Source organism: Prionailurus bengalensis, chromosome E2, assembly GCF_016509475.1.
Source record: "Prionailurus bengalensis isolate Pbe53 chromosome E2, Fcat_Pben_1.1_paternal_pri, whole genome shotgun sequence".
Taxonomy (NCBI): domain Eukaryota; kingdom Metazoa; phylum Chordata; class Mammalia; order Carnivora; family Felidae; genus Prionailurus; species Prionailurus bengalensis.
In genome coordinates, this window is record NC_057352.1 from 28,926,705 (window position 1) to 28,950,135 (window position 23,431).

Genomic DNA, 23,431 nt, shown 5'->3' on the forward strand with positions numbered 1-23,431 from the left:
TTGGAGCCTCGTTCCTGTACGACTTGAATCGAGTGGCTTGGGGACCTCACCCCTCGTTCTGGGGGAAGCCCAGCCTCCTTTACCTCATCTCCAAGGACTGACGCTGGGGCCGCGTTCCTCCTGGCTGCGCCAGGTTCCCCTCCTTCCCCCGGATGAACACTTCCACTCTGCCGACGACCTGTGTGACCCGTTGCCCTATGACGACCGATGTTGGGCCCGTTCCTTCATTCTGTCCTGTGCCACTAACCCAGAGACGTGATTAGGGTTTTGCCCAGGTTGGGAGCGACCGAGGGCCATCCCACCATAGAGCTGAGCAGGTGACTCCTGCCGATCTCACGTTATACCTCACTGTCCTGAGCATTAATTGGCCGGCCCCTCCTCACCGGACTGCCCCTCCTTTGGCCCCTATTTATTGCCCTTCTCTCGTGCTCCTTGGTTCCCCTGACATGCTTTCCTTCCTTTTCCTCGTGGCCATCTCCAAAATTCTTGCGACTTTCTCGTGCAGACCGGTTCACCTCTCCCTTCCTTACGCGAACGGGGTTTGCAGGCCACTTAGCAACGCCCAATCTCACTGCGGGAGGGCGGGATGAAGCAGCCCAGGGACCGGGCGTGGGGGGGAGCCGGAGGAGTTGGGCATTCATTTTCTCTTGAGTGTATCCCAGGGCATATTCTTGGCAGTGTCCTACCTTCTCATTGACAGCGTACCCTGGAAGGGGGAGGGTGGAGGTGGGGCTCAGGGGGCTCTTCTCATTCCATCTAGAGCGCCTCCTATGGGCAGCGATGGGTACTGCATCTAGAGACGCCAGTCGGGCAAACCCCCTCCTTTAAAGAGCCTAGACTCTGGGAGGAAAATTTAGTACCATCATTAAAAAAATAAGGAGTGCAAAACCGAGAGGCAAGGGAGGGGACCTTGGCTATTCAGAGCTCTTCAGGTTGGGAAGTCAAGGAGGACTACTTCTAGGAGGTGGCATTTGAAGGGAGCCAGTGCTTTAACCTGGGGACAGGCGTGGGGGTGACCCACCAGGGTGATGTGGTTTTTAAAAGGAAAAAAAAAAAAAAAAACCTCCCAGCTCGACATCTAACAGATTTCACCTAAACCAGCCTTGCTAAATCTCAAGCCCCATGAAACCCGTTTCTGTTATAATCTCTCTCTCTTATCTCTTCCTTCCCATCCTTTCTCATTCTCCTCCCCCAAAGGATGGGAAATCTTCAAAGAAAAAGATGTGTCACTGTAAGTATTCAGCCCAAGAAGTGGGCCAGATAAATTATTAAAACACATAAAAAGACAGTGAGTCGTGGGGCGGGGAGCCAGCAGAGGCCAAATAGCCACCCCAGGTGGACGGTGGGTCCGTGGCCCCCCGGGGAGCCCCTCCTCGGAGTCCTGGACAGGCTAAGATTTCAGCGCATGGCCCACCTCTCTGGTTTCTCGCCCCCGGGGCCAGGTTGGTGGGGGTGGGGGTGTCACGATTCCAATGGCAGCCAGGTCCCCCGGCGCCTGCCCGGCTGGGAAGGGCCAGGCTGAAGGTGGAGGGGGGCCTTTGTGTCTGGGCTGGACATTTGGGATTTACTTCCCCCAAGACTCAAACTGGTAACTGTGGAGTTTTAGTTCTTGCTTTTATCTCTTTTTGAACTGTAAAAAGAAATTCCCAAGGGGAACAGGGGATACTTTTTTCTCATGAAAGAAGAAAGCCATGACCGGTTTAAGGAAGTAACCAACTTTTTGAGCACTGTGAGAAAGAACGCGCAGACTTTTGCTTTGATTTAGATGCACCCTGGCACCGGTGGGGGGTGGCGATGAGAGAGACCAAGAGCGACCCCAGTAGAATTCCGTTTCCTCTGGAGGGGGTTCACAGGAGGGCTCCTGCTCTGAATCAGACCCTCAAAACCCCCACCTCCCTCCTGCTCCTGACTCCCCTTCTCCTGTCTGCTTTTTCACTTGCCTATTGCTGAGTGGGTCGGGGGAGTCCTCACTTCGGCAATATTGACATTTGGGGCTGGATAATTTTTTGTTGTGGGGGCTGTCCTGTGCATCGTTGGATGTTTAGTGGCGACTCTCTGTTTGCTAGGTGTCCTAGCAAATGTCCCGTGGGGGGCAAATTGCCCTCAGTGGAGAGCCACTGCATAGCTGGCATGTCACCTTCTGACTTAGTGCATGCACTATGTTCCCGTTTGTTAAGTTTATTGTTTCTTGTCTCACTTCCTCTCGGTAGAGTGGGAGCTGGGGATTGTTTTGTTCCGCGATGGATCGTAAGTGCCTAAAACAGGGTTTGTTTGTCACAGAGCTGCTACATCATCAGAATGGGTTTCCAGATGGGGGACTCTCTCTCATGGATGTGAGGCTTAGACTGTGTTGGGGCAGGCTCATATAGAGAAAACAGCCCGGCCAATGGAATCTACAGGCTTCGGTTCAGTCCTCACCAGGCCACCGGCTAGCTGTGTGACCTTGGACAAGTGACTTCACCTCTCTGAGCCTAATGGTTTCCTTTCTTTTTAAAGCAAGTACAAGCCTGCATCAGACAGTTGTGGTTCTGAGGGCTATGCCTGACTCAGGATGATGGCTGGCATATGGTAGGTCCTGGGTAAAGAAGTGCAATATAAAATGGCAAAAACATTACTTTGGGGAGTCCCAGGACTCCTCAAATGAAACCAGCCTGCTAACAGCATTAATGTACCTGCTTATAAGATGAGCCTTCATTCTCACCAAAGAGGACGGATTTGGAGGATAGAAGTAAGACATTGGTGGGTGAAGAAATTTATCACTCTGGAGGCCCATTCCGTTCCCAATGTTCTTTTGTGACATGTAGATGCTCTGGGGCTATGACGCCCAATGCAGTAGCCACCAGCCACACGTGGGCATTGATCTCTTGCAATGTGGCTAGTCTGGGAGGAGATGCACTCTAAGTGTAAAATACACACCAGATTTCAAGCAATTAGCGCAAAAGAAGGAATATAAAATATCTCATTATATGTTGAAATTATAATATTTTTGGTATATTGGGTTAAATAAAATATATTATTAATCTCATGTTTCTTTTTGCTTTCTTCTGTGTTGATGAGTAATATGGCCTATATATTTTTTCTTTTAGTGTTCTTGCAAGCTTGTAAAAAATTTTACTTTTGGGTCACTTGGGTGGCTCAGTCAGTTAAGCACCACACTTCAGCTCAAGTCATGATCTCCAGGTTTGTGAGTTCAAACCCCTGCGATGGGGCTCTGTGCTGACAGCTGGGAGCCTGGAGCCTGCTTCAGATTCTGTGTTTCCCTGTCTTTCCGCCTCCCCCTGCTCATGCTCTCTCACACTCTCTCTCTCTCTCAAAAATGAACATAAAAAAATTTTTTTTAGGGGCGCCTGGGTGACTTAGTTGGTTAAGTGGCCAACTTCGGCCCAGGTCATGATCTCAGGGTTCCTGAGTTCAAGGCCCGTGTAGGGCTCTGTGCTGATAGCTCAGAGCCTGGAGCCCACTTTAGATTCTGTGTCTCCCTCTCTCTCTCTGCCCCTCCCCTGCTTGTATTCTGTCTCTCTCTATCAAAAATAAAAATTTAGGTGCGCCTGGGTGGCTCAGTCGGTTGAGCGTCCGACTTCGGCTCAGGTCATGATCTCACGGTCTGTGAGTTGGAGCCCCGGGTCGGGCTCTGTGCTGACCGCTTGGAGCCTGGAGCCTGCTTCGGATTCTGTGTCTCCCTCTCTCTCTGCCCCTCCTCTGCTCATGCTCTGTCTCTCTCTCTGTCAAAAATAAATAAACATTAAAAAAATTAAAAAAAATTACTTTTATTTTAATTTTTTCTTCTAGTATAATTAACATACAGTGCTATATTAGTTTCAGGTGTATATAGGAGTCAACAATTCTACACGTAACTCAGTGCTCTTCGCGATAATGCGCTACTCTTAATCGCTGTTTCTTTTTACTTAAAAAACAAATGCGGCTACTAGAAAATTTAGCTTTACACATGTTGCTCACATTATCTTTCTTGGGCAATGCCGCTCTAAGGAGTTGGCAAAAAGGGCAGACTTGAGCCTCCATTTTACAGACCTGAAAACTGAGGCTCACGCAGAGAACTCAGTCCCGGGGGCAGAGCCGGTCTTCTCACTCTTCTCACAGGGTTTTCTTTCCCCATGCCCAGGCTGACGGGTACCAGGCCCAGCTTGACAGGCCCACCGTGTCCCCAGTAGAGCAGCCATTCTCCCTGACAGCCACAAAGGTGGGGTGGAACCCCTTGATGTCTCCCTCCCCTCCGCAGAAACTTCCCCAGACAAAACAAACAAGCCCATGGGTCTGGCGAACTGCAGCGGGGAGCGGAAACCAAGGAAGATCAAAGGCCCAGCGGTTACCCCCTTCCGGGCCGCGCAGCTGGCAGCGCGCCTCGACCCCAGGAGGGCACCCACGGGCACCGGTATGAGACATCCGAGTGATTGGCTGGCAACTCGTGGCTTTCGGACACTTGTAGCCGCCAGGAGTGGGCCGGGCTCACAGTAGGCTCAGGCGCGGTGGGGCTCCTCTTGGACTCCCAAATCAAAACTTACAGAGGGGCGGAGGGAGGGGGAGACATGGGTAATAAGCGAATCCTTTCTGCAAAAGTCAGGTCGTGGGAAGACTGGGAAGGGGCCGCGAAGCAGGCTCGCAGCAGACCCTTAGCGCCCCAGCAGCGTCTCCTTTTCCGACCTCAGTTTCATCACCCGTAAATTGGAGCCGCCGAGTCCTGCCCTGCCCTCCTCCAGGAAAAATAGAGCGGAGGGAAGGCACAGTACACTGTTAGTGGAGCGGTGGTTCTGGAGAAGGCAGTACCCAAGAGGGTGTCTGTCCCAATACGCCTGCTGGCCAGAGGCCCGCCCCCTACTCCGGTCCCGAGTCCTCGCTTCTCGGGTCCCGGGTCCCGACCTCCTCGCCCCCTCGCCCCCTGGCCCCCCGGCCCCCACGGCCCTCCAGCTCCCCGCGCGGGGCTGAAGACCGCAGCCTGGAGGGGGGCGCTGTGTCAGCCCGGCGGCGCCTGGCCCCGCCCTGCCCCGCAGCCCCGCCCCCTGCCCGCCCCCCGCCCGTCCCCCGCCCGCCCCCTCCACGGCCCTCCTCGCCTTTGATGCGCCGCGCCCGGCCAATGGGCGCGCGGGGAGGTGCGGGCCGCGGCGGCGGGCTGGGGGCTCGGCGCGCCCGGGCGTCAGTCGGGCCGCGGCGACGGCGGCAAGAGCGCGTCCCGGCGCCGCCTCGGGCTCCGCTCGGCTCGGGGTTTCTCCAGGAGGAGGAGAGCGAGGCGAGGCGCGGCGAGCCGCCGGCCCCGCGGACCGGGCGCATGGCTTAGGGACGCCCCCGCCCGCCGCGCCCCCAGCATGGGGAAACTTCACTCCAAGCCGGGTCAGTGTCCCCGCCCGCGCGCCGGCCCCCTGGCCCCGGCCGTCCTCGCCCCCGCGATTGCTAACTCTCTGCCTCTCCTTTCTTTCCGGCTCCCGCCGCCGCCGCCGCCGCGCGCGATGTGCCTGCAGCCGCCGTGTGCAAGCGCAGGGAGAGCCCGGAAGGTAGGGGCGCGCGGGGCACCGACCGGGGGGATGGACGGGGAAGCACCGCGGACCGCGGCGGAATGGCCTAGCTCGCGGGATCTTATTACCAGGGCCACCCCCACCCCCTACTCCGGCCACCAGTTCCACAGACCCGCTCCGGGAGCAGCCTTCCTGCCCCCCCCCCTTTTCTGTTCCATCCACCCGCTCCTCTCCGTCTTCTGCTCTCTCTTCTGACCCCCAAGCCCTCCTCTCGCCGTCCCCGCCCTCCGCGCTCACTGCGCCCCCTCTTCAGACTCCTAAGCCCCTTCCCCCAAGATTCTGCCCCCTCTCTTTCCGGCCCTCAGCCCCTTCCCCCGAGATCTGGGCTCTTGCGCGCGCTACTTCCCTCTCCTCACCCTCCGTTTCCCTCTTCCCCTCGTCCCGTGCTCATCGCACCCATCTTCTGATCCTCACCCCTCTCCTCCGCAGTCGCGGCCTCCGGCGCTCGCTCTTCTGATCCTCAGACCCTTCCTCCGGGGTGCTGCTCCCCCTTCGCGCACCCTGTTAGGTCCCTGCTCCTGGGGCTTCGCTGGACCCCTTTCGCCTGATTACCTGCGTCCCTTTCTCGGATTGTGTCCCGGCTCTCAACTCCCTCCTGGCCCCCGCTGCCTCTGCCGCGCCCACTCGCCCTGCTCTCTCGGGTAACTTTTCGCCCAGGGGCCAGACTCAGGGGGCTTCGTGTCTTCCCCGCCCCAGGTGACAGCTTCGCCGTGAGCGCCGCCTGGGCTCGGAAAGGCATCGAGGAGTGGATCGGGAGGCAGCGCTGCCCCGGCGGCAGTTCTGGGCCCAGACAGCTGCGGGCGGCGGGCACCGTTGGCAGAGGAACCCGGGTACGATCCCCTCCTGCCCTCCTTTCAGCCTCAGAGACGGGCCTCCTTACCCACCCACCCCAACTTTTAGCACCCTCTTGGCACAGCTTAAGTCCAGAAGCCCCTTCTCAGCTGCCCCTGCCCCCCTAACATGACCCTGTACCCCCATGTCTTGGGGAACCTTAGAGGTGGCACAGGTGATGCAGTCTCCTGCCCAGCTGGGGAAAGAGGGCTGTTTGGGGGGAAGGTCCTAGGTGACGAGGTGGTACAGGTCCAGTCTGTGGGGAATCTTGTCTGTGCTGGAGGGACTTGGGGGCCTGCTCTGACTTCTTACCTTGTTTCCGCGCCAGCATTCAAAGGTGGATCTGGAGGGGGGTGGCTAGTAAGACAGGGAAGGCATGAAGGAGGGGTGTCTGGGTGGAGGGCAGGACTGTGGTGGCCTCCAAATGTGTTCCAAGTGTCTGTGGCGTTCATCAGTACCATCTGCCCAGGAACCCCAGTAGAAAGGGCTGTGATCTGGGTAGCAGCGTTTGGGGGGCACTGAGACCTGGTAGGTAGCTTTGGGGGGCACTGAGACCCCGTCATTTGGCCCACAGGGAGAGAGAGGCTCTCATTCCACTGCAGCCCGGGCCTTGCCCCAGTAGGTCCCCGAGGCTGGAGTTGTTCCTGGGGAGCAGTAGACGTGACAGGGGAGCGAGTGAGTCAGGCCCCAGATCCTGGCCTGGGACTGGTGTTCACAGATGTCCTGTGAGCTCTGGAACTCTGCACGGGGCTTTCAGATGGTCTGCGTGGAACTCGAGCAAGCCAAGGATCAAAGGATCAATCAACTTTTTGATGTGACATTTAATTTTTTTTTTTTTTTTTTTTAACTTAGAGGGGGAACAGACTGAGTCTCAGGTCTGGTTAGCTCTTTGGTCTCGTCCATGGGCTAGGGAGGGGCCTGGGGAGTCTTTGGAGGTGTGCGTGTGTTTCCGGGCGGTGGCACCTGGGCTCTTTGCAGCAGCCCCGTCGCAGGGGGCCGGTGTTGGGAGGTGAGCCTGTGGATAAAGTCGACTCTTGTCATACTTCTTGTATGAAGTAACCTCTGGGTCTGGGAGAAGCCCCCGCCTCCTCCTCTGGTGGCTCGCTTTAGCTGGGGGCTTTCTCTTCACCATTTTTCTTCATCTGTTGGCTGGACTGGAATTGGAGCTGCTCTCCCCTAGGAAAGGTCAAAACTTGGTGGGTGGGGGGCACTGCGGTTGGGGCCCTTGAGAAACAGAGCCACAAACTTCCCTTTCTTCCCCCAGCGTTTATAGTTTTTGATCTACTTACTTATTTAAAGCCCAGTGAAAATGATCCGATTTAGCCCTATGAACAAATGCATTTGTAGCTCAAGACAGAGGCCAACTGAGTGGATTTCCATTAATCAAGTTTTGGGTTTTTTCAGCCTGTTTATTTTTACAAAGTATTCCTGCAGAATGACATTTATTTGCAGTCCCCCCCCCACCTTTTTTTTTTTCCTTTCCTCAACTGCCAGGCAGCTTGCTCCATGCTTTAGGGGAAACTTGAAATACAGCGAGGGCTTACTTCAATTGACTTTTATCTTCAAAGCCATAACAAATGTTACCCGCATGTTTTTGGTGGGTCTCCTTGGCATCCAGTCCTGGAGGATGGGAGGGAGGAGGAAGGAAGGAGAGGAAAACAAAAGTCTGTCGTTTTTAATTAAATAGTAGTGTTCCCAGCAAGAGGAATGTGAGCCAGTAAAAGTTGCCATTGGGGGAAATGAAGGAGGGTGGGGAGGGGGCCCCAGCTTAAGTCTGTGGCTTTGGTGAAGTCACGGAATTTTGTTGCCTGGTTTCTTCCCCCAGCTGAGGACAGCGTGGGGGTGGTGCTTGCCCCCTCCCTTCCTCGCCCCCCTCTCTCGGAGAAACACTGAGGGGTCATTAATGTTTGTTCAAAGCACTTTTGAAGATGTGAGACACAGAGCCATCAGCGTGACATATGTTAGTGGTGGCGGAGGGTGGGCCCCGCCATCCAGGATATTAAGGGGAGGAAGCCTCTGCTTCTTTGGGAGTTATGCTTGGTGACTAGGGTCCAGACACCTGTGTTCCTACCAGTCCCTGGCCCAGCCACCGCATCTGCAGAGCGGGGGCTGGGGAGCCCACCCTGGGAGAGGTCAGGGTAAGCCCAAACGTGTAGGCCTGCATGGTGGGAGCCTGTGCAATGATTTCAGGTGGTGTCTCGAGGAATGTTTGTTATCTTAATAGTGAAGCGCTGCTTTTCCCAGGAAAGGTAGTAACTAGGACATCAAACCCCCGATTTCACGGATATTATCGCTTAGGATGAAGCTAAATTGAAAGAGAGCGGTGAAAGTTGATTCCGGGAAAAATATTAAGTACAAGTGGTCAAAGTCGTGACTGTGGAAACAGGATGCTCAGAGTTTGGGAAACACCGAGAAATGGTAAGTAAGACAGCAGTGAGCAACCTCTGTCCAGTTTAATTCCCATGATTCCCAGTGGCACAGAAAGCGTTCTTCCGTTAGCGCAGCGGGAGGTAGGGTGTGGGCTCCAGAGTCTGCCGGACTCCAGGGGCTGTCAGAGGTCCCCCCACCAGCTCCAGGCCCGGCTTGGTGGTGGCCTCTGTCTTCACTCCTTCACATGGCCTTTCACCAGAGTGGCTGGAACATCCAAGTAGCATTATTATTATTGCGGTGAGAACTAATTATTAAGTGCCACGTGTATGTCAAGTACTTTGCTTACATTATCTTACTCCTCCTTATAACCCTATAAAGTTGCCAGCCAGCTTGTGTGAACTCTGTCTTTCTCCCTTTCTGGAGCACTGTCTAGACCACAGAGGCCACGTGTGGTAAAGCCCTGTGCTGGACCATCTGCCCTGAGGGCGCCACGCTTCATGTCCAGAGAGATGGCATGCTGACCCGCTGCTGAGTACTTTGGGAAGAGGCAGCCTGTGGGGCAGGCGGAAGGGGCCCCTGCTTGCCGTCTTCCTCCCTGACCGGGTCTGAGTAGCTTAGTAAATGTTCAGGGTGGGTCCCGGTTGCATGGAAGGTCCTGGGATGTGAGAGGGTGACCTCGCTGGCACCAACCTAAGTCTGACCTCCCGAATACAAAAATAAATGAGGTCAAGCTCTGCCACCAGAGCTGGTCACCTTGTATAAGCCATTTTACCTAAGCTCATCTGCAAAATGGGTATAATAACATTCCCATCCCTGGCAGGGTTATGGCAGATGACTCCTCAAAGAGCTCAAAAGGGAGAAAGGTACCGGGAGGTTTGCGGAGGCACCGGTGGGGGTGGGGACGGGAGCCCAGATTACAAATCCAGAGGTTTCCCACCTCCCCTGCCCGGCCATACCGTATAGAAGCACGTGGAGGGACACAGGCTAAGGCCGGGGCTTCCTCTCTTTCTGTGGGTACATGACAAACTTCAAGGAAACTGGAGCTCAGAGGAGAAAAGCGATGAGAAATGGGAGGTGTCCACGTTATGAGCGAAGAACAACAAAGCGAACAGTTTATATGGCAGACAACAATGTGCTAACCAATTAGAAATTTACATAAGCATAACCTCAAAGAGATAAAGAAGGATAGTGAAACATGAAGCTACAACAGGCGGTTACAAAAGAGAACCAATTGGAACTACTGGGTCTGGAAAATGTAATATAATATAATGAGCGAAGTAAAAAAGCTCGGTAGGTGGAAGGAACAGCTTAATGGACCCAGAGAGCCTGATAGGAAAACACCTGGAAAAGCAGAATCTGCTCCCGCGGCGTGTACGTGCGAGAGCATACGTGAGTGTGGATGACCAGATTTAAGGCGGTCCCCTCCCCGCCTGCCCCCACCCGCCCCCCATTTGGCCCTTTTGTTCTTTTATGGCAAAACTGCCTGAAGAAACCGGCTGGGAGCCGTGGTGCCGGTCGGCCTGCCTCTGGCTCGAAGGCGGCTGCCAGGAGGGCTGGTAATTTGATTAGGGGGCACCTAGCGCATTTTGATATTGGGGGACGATTGGGAGGGTGCTGGCCGGGCTGGAGCCCGCGGGGACGTGTGCGGATGGGTGATGGGGTTGGAGGCTGGCTCCTGGCCCAGCTGCTGCCCGAGTTGCCGGATTCCAGGGGAATTACCCTTGAATGATACCAGTTGGCACAATTAAAAGGCCCCATGTCTTCACCATATGGAAAGCGTTAGGCCTCCTTACGTGGTTTCAAAGCTATGTGCCGGGAGGTACACTTGACATTTGAGGTAAAGCATAAATTAAATATTTGGTGTTTCAGAATTAAAAGATGATTTGCTTTGAGGCTGGGGGAGGCCTCTGGGCCTCCACTTGCTGGCATCTTTGGGTTCTCCATGGAGGGTCTCCTCTGTCCGTGGCACCCGGGACTTCAGAGCCCCACCTGGCAGCTTGCTTTACCCCTGGGGAGCAGGGAGGAGAGACTGGGGAAGTCTGAACTGGGCAGGGTGCTGGGTGGGGGGGGGCTTCTGGTTTCCAGTAGGGCTTGGGTCCCTCAGGGTGGTGCCGGGGGTGGGCGAGGGTGTCATACTCTGAAGGCTTAAACGAATCTCTGTGATGTGGTCTCTGGGAGACTTCGAGGAGCGTCTCATCCTGCCTTCAAAACTCTTCTTCTTTGAGAAGAAAGTTCCCCTGGGCCAGGCCGGTGCGTGTTCTGTTTCCTTGAATTCAGGAAGAGCCCCTCCTTCAGGACGTCAGCTATTAATTATGATTAATAATGAATTGTTATTATTAACTCCCTAGCTGTACCAGGCATCGAGGACATAGTGGCACAGAAAAGAGATGTGGCACCTGTCCTCCTGTGGCTTCTAGTCTAAGAGAGGAGACAAAAAGAATCCACACATAAACAGTCAAATTAACAGGCAGCAGGCCTTGGGAGAAGCTGTGTGAATGACATTCGAGCAGAGACCGGGAAGGCCATGAGGAAGAGGGTGTGAGAGCGGCAGGTTGGTTTTTGCACGAGGAGTAGCCGACCGAGGCCCCGGGCTTGCTATTGTCCCTGAGAACTGGGTGGTGTTTGGGTTGGGATGGTGGACCCCAAGGGGCTCGCAACCTGTGGGGACTACAGATCTCTCCTGGTGCTCAGTCTTTCTGAAGAGCCCTGTGCGTGAGTGGCTCTTGGCATGTTTGAGCCACCTGCCCCCCTGGACAGGTATGTGGGGTGGAACCGGGTGGGTAGTCAGTGTGCCCCCCGCCAGCCATTAGCTTGCCCCTTAGATGTGATTAATGTGGATCGTCATGGACGTGGGGACTTTACTCCAGCTGTTTGGATGGATTCATTGCCCCTGCTACCCTGAGGGGAGAGGAGGGGCGCCTGTAGGGCCAGAAGCCCAGTTGTGGGGGGATAGAGGGGACCTGAGGGGTGGGATTGGATTGGCTGCTCAAGGCAGAGAGAGGCACCCCACGGGCTAGGGCACAAGAGCCAGGGACAAGCCAATCCCAGAGAACGGTTGTGAGCCTGTGCCTGAGGGTAGAGGGTCCCTTGCCTTGGTTTACCAAATGTGTCTGAGGAAAGGGAGTGCTGAGGAACCCTGTGGTCAAGGGGCCAGTGCCCTGGCCAAGAAGAGATCTGCTACCTCTGGTGAGCCAGTCACCGCCCCCCCCCCCCCCCGCAAGTACTAGCTTGGGGGGTGCTTATAGTCTCACTTGTTGGCTGTGAGTTCCCAGTGTGCTTCGATTTAGAAACTTTTGGAATTTTTAGGTCGCTTGTTGGATTCCAAAGCAGGCGCTTCCGGCTGCCTCCCTGACTTCCCTTTTCTTTTTCACTCACACATGTTCTTTTTGTGGCTCTTGTCTCTCACAGACATTCTTTCTCTTCCTCTCGCTCTCTCTCTCCCCCTCCCCTCCCCACTCCTCCGCCCTCTCCTCCTCTCCCCCTCTCCCCGAGGTAGGAAAAAATTCAGACTCTCACAAACAAAATATCTGCCATTCCATCTGAGGGAGAACTGAGGCAGGAGCCCAGAATATCCTGGAAGAAACGCCAGAGAGAGCTGAAGGCCTCAGTTGTTTAATCTGGAATCTTTGATGTCACTGGGCTCCGTTTATCCTGGGAGGCTGCCTGCCTCTTTAGGGCTGGCTTCAGACTCTCCGCATGAAGAATGGCCGAGAGCCTTCAGGGGCTGGAGGAAAAGCCTGATCACTCCCCGAAGGGCAGGCCTGATGATGCTGCCCCCTCCTGCCAAGCCCAGGTGGGGTGGAGAACCTTTTCCAAACAAGCACTTCCAGAGACATAAGTAATTCTTTGATAGCTTCGCGGGGAAGCAGAGGGGGCCCTTTATCCATGCGGGCAGCAGTCACAGGGCTTTGCGAGGAAAAGCTCAGGTCCCTCCTTGGGTCATCCCTGGCCCCAGAAAGGCGGCTCTGCCTACCCGGGCGTGCCCCGGGTGTGAGTTTGTTTAGAGGGCTCCAAGGAATTGGTCTGGGCTTCACTTTCCGTACGTGTGGAGCCACGTGGGTGGCGCCCTGTGTGCGTGGCCTTGTGTGTGGCTGCTGCCTTTCAGAGGACCCAGGGGTCCTGGGGGGTGGTGGGAGGGGGCTTCGCAGTGGTGTGGCCCCCCCTCCCTCCTCCAGGCCTCAGGTTTTCCAGCTGAGAAGTAGGATAAAATTATTTATTATTATTTAGCAACTATGAATGCATTTTATTCAAGTCGGTCCTGCATCTGTGCCTTAGATGTTGAGTACCTATTTTAGACCAGGTATACATTTGCTCTGCCAGTAGAGCTGGTACTTGGTTCACGGACTGTATATACTCTAGTAGGAAAAGGAAAATAGTTTTAAAAACAAATGACACAATTGAAGTTGTGATATGTACTCGCAGGAGGAGTACTGGGTGTTTTGAGAATGTGGATTCGGGATCAGAGTGAATCTGGGTGGCCGTTCATTCCCTAGGTGTTTGAGTGTGCTTACGATGTCGTGGAAACTAGGAAGCATAAGACTCGGTTCCCGCCTCACCTAACCTCGAGTTTAGTGGAACTAAACGTTCATCTTTGCCTCCCGTCCGTTTTTCTTATCTTATTGCATTGGTTAGAATCCCCTTTACTATTTAATAACTGTTTGCTGCGTATTGAGGTCAGAAAGCTTTCTTTAACTCCTGGCTTGCTAATATTTTTGAAACCGGGAATAATGATTGAACTTTGTCAAGTGCTCTTGGGGCGTTCTCATCCTTTGCTAATGTGATAGATGATTCAGATGCGTGATTTACATCACTAGACTTCCTCGTGTTCAACTTCCTTTGCATTCCTAAACTCCATCTTTCTTCGTCATGAGACATTGCTGTTTTAAACTGTTGCTGCATTGGACCTGCTGATATTTTCCTCTGGATTTTGCATCGGTACCCATGTAAGATCGGTTCATAGTTTGGGAAGGTGGATACTGCACAATGGAGACAATGTTAGCGGAGTGTTGGAGGACACTCTGGGGGCTCTGAGAGTCTGGAGCAGGGAGCGCCAACTGGCCTTGGGTAAGAGGTGGCCTTGGAGGAGCTGTGATTTAGGCCCAGAGGTGAATCGAGGAAGGGGTGGTGGAGAGCAAGGCAAGGGGAAGGGCCGTGTAATAGTTGTAAGAATGTCTGCTAGATGGGCCAGCAGCGAGTGAGAAAGCCTTGGAGTCTAGAGGGCGGTTCATTTGAGATGCTGATCGCGGTTCATTTGGCTGAGGAGGGATCACCTTTTGGGCCCGGGGGCCTTCTCAACCACGTTATGGACCTCAGTCCTTGTCTAGAGGGGAGGCAAGTGGCGGGCCCTAAGTGAGGGGCCAGCGGGACAGAAGTGGGGGAGTGCTCAAGCAGGGGAAGAAGGAATGTGGAGACCGGTTCTCGGTTGTAAAAATACCGTGGAGGATAAAGAGGAGTCAAGTGACTGTTTCTTCTGGGCTCAGTGAGAGATTCTGGAATGTCTGCATTGGTTCAGGCATGACACTTGGTTCTCAGAGGATATCCAGGGGGCCCTTGAGGAGGCCACCAGCAGCTGGAGGACCAGGAGTAGGAGAGCAGGACGCTTCAGCAAACTGGTCGAAGGGGGTCGGCTTCCTGGGGGCACAGAGCAGCGTCGAGGAGGGCAGGGAATGGACGGGGCTGGGGATAGCAATAGAAGAATCAACTCCAGGCCTCAGTTCCCTCATCTGTAAACCGGGGATGGTGAAAGTACCTGCTCCACAGGGTGCTTTTGTGGGCACTCAAACTGCAAAATGGTTCTAACTGCCTGGCACGTAAGTAAGTGCTCAGTACAAGTTATAAGGCCGTCAAGAGGCACCGGGCTTTGGAGATTTGGGGAGGACTTTTTGAAGGAGGTGGCATGTGAGGAGGGCTCTGAAGGATTTTGAGGCTGAGGGCAGGGGTCAGAGTTGAAAAGGGAAGAGAAGTCATATTAATGAGCGCAGCAGGCTGGGTGGAGACCAGCGGGAGGGGTGGGGGCTGGTGGCCCCTGGGGGCACCCGTCCTGTCTCAAGGGGGCAGCACCCCTCAGCTCCAGCCTGCTGACCAAGGTGTGGGAATGTGGCCCTGGCCCTGCCTTCTGATCATGAAGAGAATCCAGCCATCTGGGCTTTTTTTAAAAGTTTATTTATCTATTTTGAGGGAGAGAGAGAGAGAGGGAGGGAGAGCAAGGGTAAGCAGGGGAGAGGCAGAGAGAGAGGGAGGCAGAGAATCCCAAACAGGCGCCGCGCTGTCAGCACAGAGCCTGACGTGGGGCTCGGACTCAGGAACCGTGAGATCGCGACCTGAGCTGAGGTCAAGAGTCGGGTGCTTAACCGACCGAGCCACCCAGGTGCCCTCCAGCTGTCCGGCTTTTTATGTGAAATCATTCTGATTTAAAGAGGTTATCATCAACCGAATACCGTTTTTAGAAAATAGTTTCTTTGGGCGGGCCCGGGCAGCTAGACTTGGCCTGTTGCGCCCTGGCCTGTGAGATGAGACGTCCGTGGGGTACAAGCGTGTTCCTGGTGATAGCGTATATGCACAGGTCTTAGGCTTTACATGCAGCTTTTGCACGTGTTGTTCCCCCGTATGGTGCAGGTGAGAGGTGGGCTCAGCAAATGGAAGTCCTGGGTCCAGCCTTGCAGAGCTGGATTCGGGCTGCGTCCGAGCAGAGAGCGCAGCCCAAGCGAAGGCTGGGTGCTGGGGAGTCGGGGACAGTATGTTTCAGTTTGGCCGAATGCTCTGGGAGGAGCAGGTGGGGGTGAGCACAGAGAGATGTGGTTTGGGCCACTTGGTGGGCAGCTCTAGTCCATATTTCAAGCTTGCTTTGGTTCTCCTGACCTCCGTTAGACCCGCCGTCCGGTTCGGGCCCCTTTGTGCTGAGGCCCGGTGTGTGCGCAGAATAGGTGTCGGAGGTGTGACTTTCGGAATCAGACTCTCTGTGTCCGAGTCCTAGCTGTGTGTCTCCCCAGCCGGGTGGCTCGTCTCTGGTCCTCAGTTTTCACATCCGTGGGATGGGGAGAGTCTTGGCTCCTAGCTCATGGAGTTGTTCTAAGAGCGAGATGAGTTAGCCCCTCTTGGCAAATCAGGGAGAGGAAAGCAGGTGTCTCTTACAGCTTTCCGGTGTCGCTTGCTGATGATCGCCCGCATGTGTGCTGCACGTGATGCGCAAAAGAGCAGGCCATGGTGGGCGAATAAGGAGCGGGGGAGGGGTATAGCGTGAGAGGGAGAGAGAGAGAGACTCCCAAGCAGGCTCTGCACTGTCAGCACAGAGCCCACTGTGGGGCTCGAACTCACAAACCGTGAGATCGTGACCTGAGCCGACACCAAGAGTCGGACGCTTAACCGACTGAGCCACCCAGGCGCCCTGATTTTATTTTTTTTTTGTTGATTTTGCCTTTCTGGCTGGATGGGAGGTAGGGGGGAAGCCTCTGGAGCTGATTGGCTGGCCTGCTGTGTGCTGCCCGGTGCCCCTGGCCTCGAGTACTGCTCTGGGGCCCTGGAGAGGCTGGGGCAGAGCATAAAGGGCCCCTGTTGCCTTCAGGCCACAGGTAAGGGCTGGGGAAGACCGGAGCCTCCCAAGTGGACTCAGGCCCAAGGATGTTTTTCTAATTCCAGAAGGCCACGCATGCTGGCAGGCCCCTCACACAGAGGCTTTGGCTTCCAGCAGCTCCCCTGAGTGGGTCTGGGGGTGCTGCTGAGGGATGCCATGGCCAGTCTACACCTGGCTACTCGAGGGAGCCTGGTTACAGGGCAGTTTTTGACCTAAACTCTGTTATTTTACCCTTCTCCCCCCCAGCGATCTAGAGCGACTTCAAAAGCAAAAAGAGGATGTGAGAAAACTACTACAGACCAGGAATGAAGTTGCCCTTTCAGTGGGCACTGGAGACTCCCTTCTTGTCCCTTTGCCCTGGAAATTCCGAAGAGCCTGGTGCCTCGGTTGGTCTTGGCACGTGCCTTCGTTTTCAGTCTTCTGTGGCTGTAGCCTCAATGGGGCTACTAAGTGCTCAGTATATTCTGCACCCCATGCTGAACCATCTGCTGTAGGTCAGGCCCTGAGCCAGGCACTGTTCCTACCACTCAGTTCTCACAGCGCCATTGTAAGGCAGGTACTGGGATCGTCCCCATTTTCCTGCTGGAAAAACTGAGGCTCGAAAGTAGTCTCCCTCCTTGCCCAAAGTCACTCGGTGTGGAAGTGGAATCTTGCTCCAGCAAGATTCAAATTCAGGTTAATCTGGTTTTAGAACTGCCTTAAATCAATATATAGAGGGTATATAAATCACATACCCCTTTAAGCTGTATGTGATAATCCCCTTCGTGGCTCATGAAATCAATTTAGTGACCAGCATTAAAAAAAAAAAAAAAAAAAAAAAAGAATAAAAACAAGAGAGAACAATGACCAAAGTGAGAGGAAATACTGCTTTGTGTAACTTTGTGTTTAGTTTGTAGGCATGGATATTCATGTCTATTGATAATAGATGGATAGCTAGATCAATCTAGGTCTATGTATATCTACATACACATCTATACTCAAATCCATATATAGGGAGGCCCATTCTAAAATGTAATTCTTACTGTGGGTTGAGGTGTTAGGAGACACTGATGTTTGGTCACTGGTGCAGATTCTGAGCCTGGATACCCTAGGTCAGCTTCTTACTAGCTGTGTGACCTTGGGCAAGTTCCCTAACCTCTCTGCGCCAAAGTTTTCTGTCTCAGCTTCAGGGTCTTTCGGTTTGCTGACTTTCTGGTCACAACAGATTCTCCCAGGATTGCCAGGTGCGCTCTCTTGCCCACCTACTCCCTTTGCTTAGGGCATGAAGAGAACGAGGCGTCCTTTGCAGGCCCCCACATCCTCCTCCTGAGAAACCAATCTCTGAGCAGCAGCTGCATCCTGCAAGAACACGTGGCTGAATCTTTAGGGTCTGGACAGAGTACTATGTTGTACGATTTGCTTAACATTATGCACTTTGGGATGGACCAGGCAGGGGCAGCTTGTCTGTGGCTCCACGTGGCATAGTTGGGGTGGCTCAAGCAGCGAGGGGCCAAGAATTCCACTTGGGTCATATGTCCGGGGCCTTAGCTCCCTTCCACGTGGCCTCACCACGTGGTTAGCTTGGGCTCCCTCAGAGTATGGCGGTCTCAGGGTAATCTGCCTCCCTACATGGTGGCGGCCTTCCCTGGAGTGCAGAAGTGGGAACTGCCAGGCCTTCTGAAGGTTTGGGCCCGGAACTGGTGACCCCACGTTCTCCTTGTTAAAGCAGGTCACAGGTTTAGCCCAGGTTTAGGGGAAGGGGCAAAAATACTGGGAGGTGGGATTTCTTGGGGGCCACGAAGGTAGTCTTGCAGAGAGGATGTGTCTTCTGGAGAGAAACTGCCCAGTGGCTGAGGAGGAAAAAGGACTTCAAGGTGTCCATTGGACTTAGGAACCTGCTGCTCACAGCCGGGTGTGGCGGGAGTTGGTCTTGGCAGAATGACAGCAGAGGCAGGACAGGCCTGGGTCATGAGGGGACTGGGGAAGCCTTGCACGTGAGCCGAGCACATACTCGTGAGAACATCCTGGGCTGCATTATTTGCAAGAGTGAAAAATGTGTAATGACTCAGATATCCATCACCAGGAGACAGGCTAACAACAGACCATGGGGTAGCTGGGTCACAGATTTCTCTGCAACTGGTAAAACCAGGGTGAGTTAGGGTGGGCAGTGGGCTGACGGGAAGGAGGCCTTGAAAGGCTCCTGAATGAGCAAAGCAAGAGCAAAACATAAGTATAATGGGGTCCCGTTTTTGTGGGATGCAAAAATCTATTCAGGCCTGTGTCTGTCTGTTTACAGGTGCACAGAGAAGGATCTGGAAGGATACACTGCCAAAGGCTGCTTCCCTAAGGATTGGGGTGGTGGCGGGTGGTGAGGAGAGAAGGAATTTCACTTTTCACGTTATACGTTTCTACTTTGTTTGATTTTTTTTTTTTTTTTTTTTGGTCCAATGAGCATGGGCTACTTTTGTATTTTTCAAAACCCAATACATTTTAGAAGAGAATGAGAGATGAGAAACGGATCACATGTGCAGGAACTCTGTAGAGAAGCTTTGCTGGAGAGGGTGGAGAGGGAAGATGGTGGGGGGAGGGGGGGTGTGGGGTTGGGAAGGGCGCAGGGCACAGTCGAGGACCATCTGCATCAGAACCTCCCGCGTGCGGTCTGAGATGCGGAGAACTTGGGTCTCCCTCCCCCTGGAGGCTCTCTGAATCCAAGCCTCTCTGTATTGGCCGACACCTGTCCTGGCTGGACCCTGCAGGAAGGGCAGCTGGGGAAGGGCTGAAGGGGGAGGGCTGAGGCGGGGAGGGCACTGCCCATCTGGAGGGCTGGAGGGGTGGAGAAGGGGGCACAGTCCCTGACTCCTGACGAGCTCAGTCAATGGTTCTGTTTCTGTCTGTGCATTTCCGCACGGCTGTGGCTCTGTAAACCTATATGTGGGCTTAGAGCTTTACTGGCAGTTATGATACCTGGCCTTCCTTTCAAGACCTGCCAGGACCCTCGATTTATAACTGGAAGGAAGGAGATGTTAAAAGGACCTCAAGACTAATGCCGTCCGGTAGAACTTTCTGTGATGATGGTGATACTCTGTGTCTGCACAGAGGAATCATTAGCCACCTGTGGCCGTTGAGCACTGGGGATGTGGCTTCTGTGACTAAGGAACGGAATTTTAACTATATCGTATTGGAATTAATTTAAATGTAAATGTAAATGTAATTAGCCACATAAGGCTAGCAGCTTCCTCATGGACAGCGCAGCTCTGGACCAATGGAGAAAATCCTGTGCTCCAGCACATCAGGCTGACCCCATCCTAAGGGGGGAGGGTCAAAGGGGTTATTTGCAGCAGGTGGTGGTGGAAAGAGCTCTGCCCCCAGAGAGCGCTGCTCTGCGGAAACCCTTCTTGGGGTCTTTCCAGACCCTGCTCCTTGGAGGCATGGCTTCCTTCAGCCTCGGAGGGCCACTGCTTGGCCACTGCTGCGTGGGGGATGGGAGAGATCGTGGGGTCCTTCCAGGTGGGTGGGTTGGAGCATCTTCTCCTGGTGTCACAGATCAGGCCTTCCTGGCCTTCTTAATCTGCAAGGGCCTTCTTGACATCTTGCTTCCGGGGCTCTTAGGCGAGGACTTGCCTGCTTGGCTCTGGTGTGTGGAGCTGGGAGGCAAAACCCACTCCTGGGGCAGGTGCCAAGAGGGGCCATCTTTCCTCCAGGAGGAAGGGCCAGAGCCTTATGGTCTGCAAAGCCTTCCTCGCAGTCATTTGTCAGGCATTTAATGTTTCCAGAACGGAGGAAACTAAAGCCAGACTGCAGAGTCCATGGGGCAGGTTTTGCGTGGCCCGGCACCGTGTCTCAGGGCCTTTTGCTCCAGAAGCGTCTGCCAGGTGGATGAGGCTCAGACGGGCTCGCGGCTTGGTCAGGGATGCACGGCCCCAGAGGGGCAGGAGTTTGGGTCCGGTCCGCACCTCCTCGCACAGAGCCGTGCTGCTCTGAGCCCTTGAAGAGAGCCTCTGCTCACGTCTCCCCTGCCCCTCAGAGAGGGTCCTCATCTTTTTCCTTTTCATAAATGAAGCAGTGGAAAACGAAAAGAAAAGAAAGAAAGAAAGAAAGAAAGAAAGAAAGAAAGAAAGAAAGAAAGAAAGAAAGAAATTCAAAGTAGTAGTGAAAGTTATGTAATAAAAAGGAAGCCTCCTTGCCATCTCCACCACTGTCCTGCCAGCGCCCTCTCTCCAGGCATCTGGTTCCGGTTCCTCAAGGAGCTTCTCGCCTCGCTCTGTGCGGATGCACCCTTATCCCCGTGCAGATAGCACAAGCCCTCTTGGCCAACAGGACTGGGAAGCACTGGTGTTTGTAGGTTGATTGGAAAATGGAGTTAAGGTGGGAAATCATGAAAAAGTGTTAGAGGAGACTTTGTTTTAACTTCAGTTGCCTGTCGGTAATCTTGCTTTGTTAACAGTGTATCTTGAAATCAGTCCTTATCAGTACATTTAATCTTACTGCTCCTCATGGCTCTCAAGCCTTCCATTCTAAGGATGGACCATAATTTGTTGCACTGATTCTCTGTCTTTGGGCAGCTAGGTTGCTTATGGGCTTTGTGCATTTCTGCAGCTTCGCTTCTGTACACACACCTCTGCCTCGACATACACACCCGATGTGATTTCCAGGTGTGACTCTACCATTTTTCTGGCAAAGCCAGAGTTTCTCCCCTGGGCTAATATTTTCAAAATTCAGGGGGACAGCAGCTTCAGGGGTGGGGGCAGGGGGTTGTTGTGGTTAAGTCAGTATAACCTTTCTTGGGGTGGCTTAGTCAGGATCCCTTGGGTTTTAAACCCACTCCACTGTTTCATACAGAGGCGTGTTATTGGCCTGTGTTAACTCCAACCCCAACTCCAGAGAGCTCCAACTCTGTCCCGGGTCTGTGGTCTGTGCCTTGCTCTGCTTTTCTTGGGGTCGGCTTTGTTCTCAGGCAGACTCTCCCCAGGTGGTGGCAGTTTGGCACCCAGTGGTCCGGGCTGCTGTTCCAGGCTGGAAGAGAATGTTTCAGCTAAAGCCCAAGCTGGGCTCCCATTGTTTTGACTTGGCTCACAAGCCTATCACAGAACCATGCCTCTGCCTCTGATGGTCCTGGGTCGCGTGGTCATCCTGGAGTGGGGGCTGGGATCAGCCCCAAACCTCAAGGGCGGGGGGGGGGGGGGCGCGGGGGGGGGCGGTTCCCTAAAGAAACGCCTCACTGGTGCACCTGTGAGGAAAAAGCACACTGGATGGGCAAAACCAACAACATCTGTGCACCGCCTGGTCCCAGGAGTAAAACTCACTGATTGCTGCTCCTGTCAGCAGCTGGCGAGCGTGGGTGGGGACAGAGCAGACGACAATTAGCTGCCTATCTGGGGAGAGCTGCTCCTGGGCCCTGGTAGTTTGCCACCTCCTCCATGCAGCCCACACGGGCCTTTCTTTCAAACCCCTAGCTTCTCTTTTGAGAGACCCTTTTGAGAGTCTGCTAAATCTGATGGTGTCATTCGCTTCACAGAAATGCTCTTTTACACCTTTAATTCCCATTTCAGGGCCCCTGTAACCTCCCAGTTAAGAATCTCTGCCTAAGTTTGTATGGCTTTTTTGTTTTTAACCTCATTATTTATGTATTTTTTTTCTTACGTGGGTCTTCTCCTAATTCCAGGGACCACAGAGCTTTGGATCTGGGTTTTGGATCTGGGTTCATAGGCAGCTGTGGTGACCGTATTGACGTTGGGTCTTAATTTTCTCACCTGTAAAATGAGAGGGGGATAAAAGCGCCCACCTCTTGGAGTCGTTTTGAGGATGAAATGAAATAATGCACGTAGCAACTTAAGGCTTGGCTTGCGGTAAGCCCTCCGTAACCATGCTCTCCAACCCAGTAAGGCCGCCAGAGCTGCTGGTAGGTTCTGGAAGATTCCCGGGAAGCCCCACTCCGTCTCTCGGGGGTCCAGCACAAGAGCTGGAAGGGGCTTGGTTGCTGTTTGGTGGCTGAAGAGGTTCAGAGAGAACATCTTTGCTGAGGAGTCGCTGGGGGCCGATCACCTGTTTCCGTTTGGGAAAACTAAGGCCTAGGAGGCCTCCGTGACTCATCCAGGTGTCTTGCGGCTGGTTTGGGTTCGCTGTGAGTGCCGTTACATTCTAATCTCAGGACACCCCTCGCTTATTTTAAAAACTGTGTCTCCTGCCCGCCAAGGTCAGGCCGCAGGTGACGGCTTAGCTGTGCATTAGGGGACTTGAAGGAGTTCTCTGATCTCAGCAGCGCCCCGGTCCGTGGCTCCACCGCCTGCCTGGCTGAACACCAGGTCTGGGCTGGTGGGTATTGTTCTGCAGAAATGCGAACTGGTGCTTTGCTTTGAGAGTATTAAGACACAAAGTCCCTGTGGTTAACAGCAAATTAATCACAGTATTAAGGAGGGAAGGTCTGGGTAGACATGACTTCACGAGGCTGTCGTAAAGTCTGCCGCTGCCATGTTTCACTCTCCAAGATTTTTGACTTTCAGAAAAGGAACCGCAGATAGAGTTACCAAGTTTTACAGAAATATTTTTACTGGGCAGAAGATTGCTTTATGGTGAGAGCTGGTTATTTCAGGAGACAAGCAAAGAGCCCTTTATTCTCACGTTCCGTGGGAGGAAAATATTATGCTAGGAAGCCCGCTTCTTGGATGGGCCCTTGGAGAGGCTGGGCCGCATTTCTGGAATCGGGAGTGGGTGACACCAGATGGGGGTCCGGGGCGGGGAGGGGTGCTGCTGGGCAAGCACCCGCCTTCTCTCACCCCTCCCCGGGCGTTTGGGGGCTTTGTTACGCAGATGGAAGGAAGCCTAAGGTCACAGAGCAGGGAAGGGATGTGGCAGAGGTGGGCTTTGGCCTGGGGGTGCGAGGCAGAGAGGGGAGGAAGGCGGGGTGGCGCGCCAGTGTGTGAGACCCCCGGCTGGCGAGAACGCACGCCCGGGTCAGAGCTGTCTGCCATCTATCAGATGTGTGACTCTGGGTCCACAGCGATCGGAGTGTCCTTTTTCCAGGCGCAACATGGGGCCTCCCCAGTTATCCGGCACTCGGGCCCGGGAGGATAAAGCGAGAGGACCCACGTCCGGCATTTACTCATTTACTCAATCCGTAGCGTCCGCAGTGATTACTGGAGGCAGGGAGACTGGCCTT

At 54.1% G+C, this 23,431-nt stretch overlaps 1 protein-coding gene across 1 annotated transcript in view; it reads left to right on the plus strand.

The window, feature by feature from the left end:
* The first annotated feature begins 5,149 nt into the window (after positions 1-5,149).
* Positions 5,150-23,431, plus strand: part of NKD1 (NKD inhibitor of WNT signaling pathway 1) — an 83,759-nt gene continuing 65,477 nt past the window's right edge. The window contains exons 1-3 of the mRNA XM_043599175.1: positions 5,150-5,343; positions 5,472-5,504; positions 6,222-6,355. Of these exons, the coding sequence (XP_043455110.1) occupies positions 5,319-5,343; positions 5,472-5,504; positions 6,222-6,355 (192 nt within the window). The 5' untranslated portion in view covers positions 5,150-5,318. The remainder of the gene's footprint in view (positions 5,344-5,471; positions 5,505-6,221; positions 6,356-23,431) is intronic.